The 10,461-nt window shown below is 30.7% G+C and overlaps 1 protein-coding gene across 1 annotated transcript; it reads left to right on the top strand.

Annotated features, from left to right (window-relative positions):
- The first annotated feature begins 300 nt into the window (after positions 1 to 300).
- On the top strand, positions 301 to 887 carry LOC131614232 (probable histone H2B.3). Its single transcript, XM_058885851.1, has one exon. The coding sequence runs from the start codon at positions 363 to 365 to the stop codon at positions 777 to 779; it is 417 nt and encodes a 138-aa protein (XP_058741834.1). The 5' UTR covers positions 301 to 362; the 3' UTR covers positions 780 to 887.
- The last annotated feature ends 9,574 nt before the right edge of the window (positions 888 to 10,461 follow it).

The following is a 10,461-nucleotide window of genomic DNA, read 5'->3' as shown; positions in this document are numbered from 1 at the left end:
ATAAAATTCGTTCATTAATTAAGATGAATCAATTTAAAAAATTAATTTATTATTTTAATCATTTTATATAATAATTAATTTTATTTTTAAATACCCTGGAACAAAATTAAAAAAAAAAATCCAACACTAGAAAATAAAATTAAAATTGCGCAAGCAATATTGAATGTTCGAAATTCTCCCTCCAAAAGGAATTGTCAATGTCATCAATCCGCATGCTCTCAAACCCGCCAATCATATCCCACTATTTACTCTTATATAAACTATTCTCTCACTCTATCATTTATATCACTTGCAATCATCTCTAACTCGTCCTCAAAATTTCTTCCAGAAACCCTTTTTCTTTGTCAAACGCTTCATCTGCCATGGCACCCAAGGGAGAGAAGAAACCAGCAGTGAAGAAGCCCGCAGAGAAGTCACCAGTTGAGAAACCCAAGGCGGAGAAAAAGATCCCAAAGGATGCATCCTCCACCGACAAGAAGAAGAAAAGAAACAAGAAGAGCGTTGAGACCTACAAGATCTACATCTTCAAGGTTCTCAAGCAAGTTCATCCCGACATTGGAATCTCCAGCAAAGCTATGGGGATCATGAACAGCTTCATCAACGACATCTTCGAGAAGCTTGCTCAAGAGTCATCTAGACTCGCTCGCTACAACAAGAAACATACCATCTCGTCCCGGGAGATTCAGACTGCTGTTCGTCTTGTTCTTCCCGGTGAGCTTGCAAAGCACGCTGTTTCTGAAGGAACCAAATCCGTCACCAAGTTCACCAGCTCTGATTAGATTATTTTATATTAAATTAGGGTTTACTTGATGTATATTTTGTATCGGCTCGTTTTTGACGTAGCAATGAAATATCAAGGAAATGAATATTAGTTCTAAAATTTTATTCTCGCGCTGATTTTATTGTTCTTACGAAGCATACATTTTTGAATTAGTTGACACTTGGAGAGTTATTTGAAAACTATTTCTTAGCAGTATTTGCAGCGATCATGGTAAAATTTACATTTTACCTTATCCCCAGTCAATGCATGAAGGAAACACATTTTAGTATTCATGTTGTAACTTTAGTAATTTAATCCCACTTTTTGGTTATTCAGGTAAGCAATCTCCTGGCTTGATTGTTATACCTCTCTGTTTTATGTCTGACTTATGAATTACACTTATTTTTGGGTAGAATGAAGTTGTGATCCAATATCGTTTTCAATGAAATTGTAATACAATCTCTTATTATACCTGAGACTAGAGTAATGTAGCTTTCTCTATCTAATGGGTACATGTGTAAAACCCCCTACAATGTAAGAATGTTAATGTTAACGGCAACCAAGTTCCGAAACATTGAAGGACGAAGAGCCTTGATGAAATTTGCTAACTCAAGTTGTTATAACCGGTTACCGGTTACCACCATTTCCAGCAGTAAATAAAATCTAAACTGATGCAAACATAAACTTTATGTAACCGGTTATATGATGAACATAACCGATTAGTCGATTACTAGCCGTTACAATTTATATTTTCAATTAGTTGCTTAACTACATTCTTGTGTATTGTTGTATATATTCTCTATGTTAGATTGTTAATAACCACCATTTTCACCCTGATTCTCTCTAATTTCCTCACTCTCTTCATTATTATCTTGTTCATCATTTTATCTTGTGATTAGAGTTTCGCCCCCAACATTTGACATCAAAAGTCTGTTTCGTTGATCAAACACTTAGCGTGCGAAAATATTTTCTATCTCCAATGAACGTATTTATGCCAATCTCCCAGTTATCGATGCAAACAAATGAATGTGTTGTTTGATTATCAAGATGTTCTTAAAGTGATCAATAACAATGTTAATACACTTGTAGAAGGTGCAACGACTGCACAAAGAAATGCGCACAAGGAAGAGAAGACAAAAGGTTTCAAAGCTTTTTATCTCATTCGTTAATGTATTGATGTTGATAACTTTGACAAGGTTGGTCACCACATATCCTCTAAGTAAGCTTGAATATTTTAGAGAAAAGTTATGCATGAAATGATAAGGCAAATGTGATGAGGTTACAAACTCACAAGAGGCTGCTGAAATTAATTCAGAAGGAAGAGAATGAAATAATTAGTGAATTTACTACAAGAATTACAAGATTGGTGAATAAAGTGAAAGCTTGTGGAGAGACAATCACTCAGCAGTATGTGATTGGTGAAATCTTGAGATCGTTAACGTTGAGATTCAATAATGTAATGGTTGCAATTGAAGAATTCAAGGATATTTAAATAAGAGTAAAGAGGAATATAAAGCTCTCTTGAGGGTCATGAGCAAAGAATAGAGGAGAGCAATGTTGACAAAGCAAAGGTTGTGAATTTTTTGCAGGACCATTCCGTTGGAAAAGACCAAAAGGCAAAGAAAAGTGGTCCATAAGTAGAGGTAGAGGAAACTATCAAAACAATGAAGGAAGGGACTCCCAAAATTCCTACAATTCAATATTTCAAAAGAGTGAATGCAACCACAACAAAGATGATGGATTAAACAATTACAAATGTGACAATTATAGAGGAAGAAGGAAATATTATAGGGGCAACTTCTAATGCTTTAATTGTCGAAATCTTTGATATTTTGCTCGTGACTGTAATGCCAACAAGAATGATTCGCAAGAAGATGAAGTAAAGTTTGCAAGGAAAGAGGATAATGAGAGCACACCGTTGATGGTGATCACTGAAGCAGAAAATAGATTTGGAGGAAGCTATATCCAGTTATGCTCTACTGGTAACCGATTACAAAAAGTGGCAGAAGGAAGTTATAACAAGTTAGAGGCTCTAGTAAGTGCCAAAATGTAGTTATTTTGTGTATGTAAATAGTGACACTTATCGATACTTTTTGTTAATACCGTTTGAATAATTCTGCGTTTTCATGTAATTTTGTATACTTTGTGTTTTGTTACGTTTCCGTGTAAATATGTACCATTTGATAGATTTAATGTATTTTTGTAGGTATTGCTGTGTATTTGGAGCATGAGCAATAAAGTGTCAAAGACACGATTTCAAACACGCGTTTTTGGAAGGAATAAAGTTCTGGTATAGGGCGCGTCGAGCCCACAAAGGTCACATCACACGGCCTGGAAGCAAGAGAATAAATTCTTATCTTATAAGAATGGATTGAGAACCATTAGAAGATTATTTAATATGACTTATAATTTTTGGTATGTGTTTGATATGTATGAGTTGATAATGATGTTGTATGCTATATGCAATTAGTTGTGTGTATTCAATCTGTATGAGCTGATAATGATGTCTTGTGTTGAATTAACAATAAATATGCTTTTAATTAAGAAGTTGAACTAACCGTGTTATGTCGTTAATTGATTTGTGTAATGTGATGTTTGTTGTTATTATGATGAATTTGTTGATGTTTGTTATTAATATGATGAATTTGTTGTTGTTGTTGTTGTTGTTGTTAATATGATGAATTTGTTGATGTTTGTGGTTAATATGATGAATTTGTTGATGTTTGTTGTTAATATGATGAATTTGTTATTGTTGTTGTTAATATAATGAATTTGTTGATGTTTGTTGTTAATTTGATGAATTTGTTGTTGTTGTTAATATGATGAATCTGTTGTCTTTGTTGCTAGTATGTGGAATTTGTTGTTGTTGTTGTCGTATACCCTATGGTCAATGTTGATAAGTTGTATTGTGATGTATTGTGAAGTGTAATAATATTGTATGTTGATATGACATAGTGACGTGATTGAGAAGTGATGAATTATTATAATAGTAATGAATTTATCGTTGCCATTGAATCTTGGCATTGAGTTGATGAAGGTTAGCCGATGTTGTGATGTGTTGTGAATGTTGTGTTTTTTGGATGTTGCATCATTGAGTCGCATCTATTGCATATTTTGAGACGGCCTGAAAAATGGCAACCATGACGATGGCTTGAAAATGGCAAAGTGACTATGGCTCAAGTGACAAATGTTTGAGACGGGAGTTTTACTCCAAATGGTACCACATGCATATGCATAATGTTGAGTCGCGTATTCAATTGCATTTGAAATATTGTGATTATGAAGTGAATGTTATAGTGTGTTGATGATATAGTTGTGAACTTGAATATGTTGTTATGATTGGTTAATAACATTGTTCTTGTGATGAAAGTTGCTTTGTTGATGGTTTGGTTGTGATAAAAGCTGTTTTATATTGATAAATTGTGAAGTTGTAGTAATTATTGTATGAAGTGGTGAATTTATGTATGATCTATATCTCCTATATTATTTATCACACATTCTTTTTTATTGTAAGATATCTCACCCATTCTATTGATATTTCCCCTACGGAAATGGGCAGGTACTCAAGAATAGTTGTGGAAGTTCGAAGTAATTTTATGAAGTCTTTATGTTGCTCTAGGATAAGTCAAGAGGGTCTGGCTCTGATACGTAGCACTCGGGGGATAATTGTTATTACTTCAGTTGTTGTATTCTAAGTGAAATTTATCTAGTTGAAGAGAAGTATTAAGTGGAAATTTTTTAAGTACTTCATAGTTTAAAAGTCGTTTCAGTTGTATAAAATATGTTTTTAAATTGATTTTAATTTACAATTTGAAGTTGGATACAATTGAATAAAGTTATGTTTTTGAATGCTATGTATCGATGTTAAATGAAAATACAGGATGTTTGTTATTCTAAGTTGAAATATGACATCCCACTGTATGTTGAAAGTTTGCATCGTATATCATATGGAATTACGCGAGTGGCAATCGATAGGGGAGTTTCCAGGAATTCCATGTGGAGCCATGGATGATCCGTATGGAAAGTTTATTAAAAAAACGTCCACATCAAAGGAAAATTAAATTGGTTATCAACAAATGAAGATAATAGCAGGTTATGGATTGTCTCGCTCAATCTGTCAACGAAAACATTTAATAAAATAACCTTACCAGCTGATGTAAGAATTCCGGATCAAAGTAATGAGGAGTGTGCATCGGTGTTTTGGGAGATAACATTTCCTTTTCATACTTTAGGAATAAAACTGTGATTGTTTGTAGATTGAAAAGCAAAGAAAATTGGGAAATGCTTGCCAAAATCTGCAGGGATGTTTTACCTTCATCAACAAACCTAAATCGTAAAGCATTTAAGATATTTGAAAACGTAGGTGTTATTATATTACAAAACTATGGCCCTCTTTTCAATCGCCAATGCCACATGATCAACTATAATTACATATCAAAAGAGGTGGTTGGTTTTCATGGAGTTAGGTTTGAGGGTGAAGCAGATGACGCATTAATCTGGATTAATGAGGTCAATTATGTAAGGAGTATGTTTAGATAAAAATTAATGTCGAGGTAGGAATATTCTTAATTTTATTTAGTTGTCTTAAGATTTATAAAAATATGTGAGTTGGTTAATTTTGTAGGTTTGTATATTTGTATTTTCGTATGTCTTCCTGATTTCCAAGTGCCTCTATTTATAAAGAAGTTTATGGCACTTGATGGAAAAAACATCTTTTAATTTCAATTCTGCATTCAAAATAACAAACGGGTATGGACTTTTAGCATTCATGTTTGGTCACAAGTGTTGGATTGGTACAAATGATAAAGGAATGGATAACTTGAAGGGGTTATGTGAGAAACCTAAGTTAGAACAGAAAAAGAAAGAAAAGAGCCTAGAGAGAAAGAGAGGATAAAAAATGGATAACTTGAAGGGAACTAGAAGAAGAGGGATTTTGAACCTAAGGTAAGGGGGAGAATATATATATATATATATATATATATATATATATATATATATATATATATATATATATATATATATATATATATATATATATATATATATATATATATATATATATATATATATATATATATATATATATCGGTTGTTTAATCTCTTCATTTTCTCATAGTTTCAATTGTTAGGGTTGTGTTGATTTTCATGAAATTGTATGATTAAACCATATTTTGTTGTTATGATTGATGACTCATGGTAGAAACATGTTTAAGAACCCTTATGTATGTGCTTTGTTGGTTGTTTGGTGGATTTTGTGTGTTAGAATCATTTTCCCAAAGTGCTGTCAGGATGAGATTTTTCCCAAAATCACACAGTTCACGCCGCGAAGGGGTTGTTTGCGCCACGTAGGGACAGGACGCGCCGCGACCTATAAGATTTGAAATTTGTGATTTTGTTCTTTGGCTTGGGATACTGTATGCTTATGATTTAAGATGGATTTCCATGAATTTTAATAATCTATTCAGTGATGTTTGGATAGATTTTGAATCGAAAAGGAACTTATACATGAAACTTGTGTTTTGGTTAGGTGTAAATGTGAATTTGTGAATTGGGTGGATAACATGAATTGACTTGTGAGCTATATGTTATATGTGATCATTACATGCTATGTGAATGTTTGTTTAATGATAAATGTGTGTTGTGCAATGTTTTGGTGGATAATTCGAATTCTGCGAAATATTGTGATATGCTTGAATAATTAAGGTTGTGTGATAATCTTAATTACATATGTTGTGAATATTGTTACACATAGCATATGTTGTGAATATGCTTGCATATATATATATATATATATATATATATATATATATATATATATATATATATATATATATATATATATATATATATATATATATATATATATATATATATATTACTTTCATTCTAAAAAGTGTTATAATTTTGTCAATTTTTTTTTAAATATGTCATTTTTTTTCACATATTCTTTTAAATAAGTCACTAAAGTCATGGTACTACACTAACAATTATTTTTTACATTTTTTATTTTTATTTAAATGTTTTTTCTTCTGAAAACAAGCCTTTTAATAAGCCACTGAAATATACAATTCAACTATAAAACAAATTTGTATATTTTTTTAGTATTAGTTAATTAAATTTAAAATTTTTCAATTTTTTCTAAGTAAAAATAAAATATTTATATTGAATATAATATAATTTCAAAAAAATTCGCATAATTAGTATATTATTTTTAATTCGTGATACCTAACTCATGTCTTGGATATTTAAGACATTATATTACTCTTAAATAGACATTTTACATTCATTATTTATTTAGAACATTACAACACCATCAATAGACTATGTTAGGTTCATTAAAATAAAATAAAAAACATTTATTATATATTAAAAAATAGACAAATATTTATAAATTATATTTATAAAACTAAATACGGAGAAGTATTTTCTATGAATTATTATAAAAAATAGGACAAATATTTATAACTAATAATTATTAAATTGAATATTTGAAAAATATTTATCATTAATATATAAAAACACGGGACACATGTTTGTCATTGATAATTATAAAAAAACACGAAATAACATATTTTTTATTGATTTTTTTAAATAACGGGACAAATATAACAGTTATTCAAATAAATACTTGACAAATATTTGTCAATAATATATAAGAAAAATAAAACACAAGTTTATGGAACAAATATGTCTCTTTGATAAATATTTTAAATCAAATATGAAACATATATTTGAATAATAAAATTTATGGAACAAATCGTCTACTGTATATGTTCTTTGATTTTAACATCCTCAATTAAAATTTATAATATTTTATTTAATTAATTAAGTATATTTATTTAATATTGTACTAATATTTAACATAAAAAGTATTCATATGGAACTTGTGATATCTCGTACAGCACGAGTATTTATCTAGTTATTTTTATAAAAAAATTCATACGTAAGGTGTTACTTCACAAATTATTCATACATAAATATGCGACTAAAAAATTCACAGCGGAAAATGCAAGAAATTATAACATAAGTTTGAATTAAAACATCACTAAAAAACTCCATATAAATGAGTTACAACTTAATTCATCAAAATAATAGCGTCCTGTTTTTCGATGTTATAGAATTAGAATATTATTCATCTAAAAAGAAAAACAGTAACTAATACAGTCATCATGAGCTATCACTCCTACTTATTACCTGTAGAAACATTGGAGCCATCCAACAAAATAAAGAAGGAGTGAAAATACACTTACATATAATAAGGTGAAATTTAGTAGTGGGATGATAGAACCAACATAACATTAATACTAACATATATATATATATATATATATATATATATATATATATATATATATATATATATATATATATATATATATATATATATAAGAGGGAGGTGTGTAAATGAGAGTGTAGTGTGTAATGTGATTCATGTGATCAGAGTTATGTGCAGGGAATTTAGTCTGTTTCATATCCATCTTCATTAAAATTTATAGAACCGTCAAAATTTGTTGGATTAAACCTCCTAAAATTTATAGTTATTCGTGGTTGAATTTTTCTATGGTTTTTCATTATGTAGTATTGTTGGAGAGGTAAAGCGGCAAGCAACAAAAGTTTTGGAAATATTTATCCGGGAATTTATCGTGTCCACAGAGATTGGTGATACCGAATTTCCGTTCGACGGATTCTTAGTTCTTGAGTTTGGGTTAAAATGGGTTTTAAGCAAACAAGGAAAATATAACATTTGAACATAAACTAAATTCATTCTTAATAGAGAATAGCTTATCTGGTTTGAATCTAAACTACTCCTCACAAACTTAGATTTATCACTCCTCCGTACTCAATCTACAATACTCATCAGAATCACCACATATCCCTCACATCAATGTCCATTTCTGCAACACCGACAGAAATTCAACTATATTGCTCTTTCGATGATGTCTCAACCGATCGAACAACACAGAAGCATTAAACTCATATATTAAGTGGATGTTAACCCCAATCCTATGTCTAGAATCAAAAGCTAACAGATATCCCCCTAATCAAGATTTGTGATGTCTATTTCTACAACAACACAAATCCAAAACATTTAAGCAAAAAGATCAAGGAAACACCCATTAAGATTTGTAAAGCAAATATATTATACAACTAGTACAAAGAGTAACAAACATCCATGGGTTTAGAGTATTTACATACAAACTCACCAAAAGAGAAATACAAAGAGAACAGAAGAAGAGGAACCAAACATTTCTTGGTTTGTCAACACCAATCGATGAGAAATTCGACCTCCGATCATCCGATTACAAGCTCCAATGGTGTTTCCAAGCCAAATCTACCCAAAAATGACCTAGGATGAGTTGGGGTTCAAAAATACCCAAAACATAACCTCAAAAATCTGATTTTCGCCTATTTATGCAATTTTGGATCTGCTACAGCGCGCATCGCGCCCAACTCGCTGAGTTGAAAAATCAGCTTTTAGTAAAAATGGCGTAACTTGAGAACCGTAACTCCGATTTGCGCCCGGTTCGAAGCGTTGGAAAGCTTATTCAATTTTCTATCTAACAATGACAACATATCAACCAAATTGGTGATTTATTATTCTTTGATTTTGAGCTTTATTCGACGAATGAATTGATTCCGCCGCTCAAAATCGCGCGTTTGAAGCCGTGTCTTCGACACGTTATTGTTCATGCTCCAAATACGCAAGAATACCTACAAAAAGAGTATAAAACTATCAAAAAGTATAAAAGTGTATGAAAGTATATCTATTCACAAAGTATACGTATTTATGCACAAAACGGGGAATTATTCAACGGTATTAACAAAAAGTATCGATAAGTGCCACTATTTACAAACACAAAATAACTACATTTTGACACTTAAGAAGTATACTTTTGAATGATCTCCATAAAAATATCCTCAAAAAAGTCTAAATGAAGTGAGGTGGAAGTGAATTCATTTAAATCACTGACTAAACATTTCAATTCATGTTCTTCAAAATCTTTTTCTATTATGTCTTGTAATGTCTCTAATGTTATTTTTTCTTGAAAATAAGAAAATTTTAATTTCTTTAGAATAATTAACTAGATTAGGGTATGGGAATGCCTGAAGTAAATATGTTATTTTTTCATCAAAATTTTGGATAAACAAGAGTCCTGATAATTGTTTGGTGGAGTTAAGTTCAGAATAATCAAATCCAAAATAATTTGAAAAATACCTCTGTGTTGTGAAATTAGAATTTTTATTTTCAAGTTCCATAATGTAAGTTTATTTTCTTTTGAAAGGTGTTTTTGTTTTATATTAATATTCCTTCTTCCCATTGCTTGTTTCTCTTGAGGTATGAGTTCTTCACACTTGTTTAACTTATTTATTTATGTTTATTCTTATTACTAGTTGTCATACCCTAATTTTTGACCCCCCTGAGATGACATATCTTCAGGATTTTTCATCAGGTCAAGACAAGTACCCAGAGCAGTCATTTCTCCATCTGGTACCTAATCGAGGATGCTCAAAGACAAGAAAGCTCAGGCAAAGGATCAATCAATACAAAGACTAGTCTCTAATACAATCATGGGGCTCAAAAACTTCACTTTTCTCATCTATGATTGATTAGACATCCAGTCATATGAGTACAGGTTTACTCAGGTCACCAAACTAGGGTTTTGAGCCTATCAAGGACTGAAATCAGGGATCACATTTGG

The sequence above is a fragment of the Vicia villosa genome, linkage group LG1, assembly GCF_029867415.1.
Source record: "Vicia villosa cultivar HV-30 ecotype Madison, WI linkage group LG1, Vvil1.0, whole genome shotgun sequence".
Lineage (NCBI taxonomy): Eukaryota > Viridiplantae > Streptophyta > Magnoliopsida > Fabales > Fabaceae > Vicia > Vicia villosa.
The sequence above is the reverse complement of the archived record's forward strand: the minus strand, read 5'-3'. Positions and strand labels throughout refer to the sequence as shown.

What these genes read in the sequence shown, in the direction of transcription:
- LOC131614232 (XM_058885851.1), top strand. Translation starts at nt 363, where the DNA reads ATGGCACCCAAGGGAGAGAAGAAACCAGCAGTGAAGAAGCCCGCAGAG.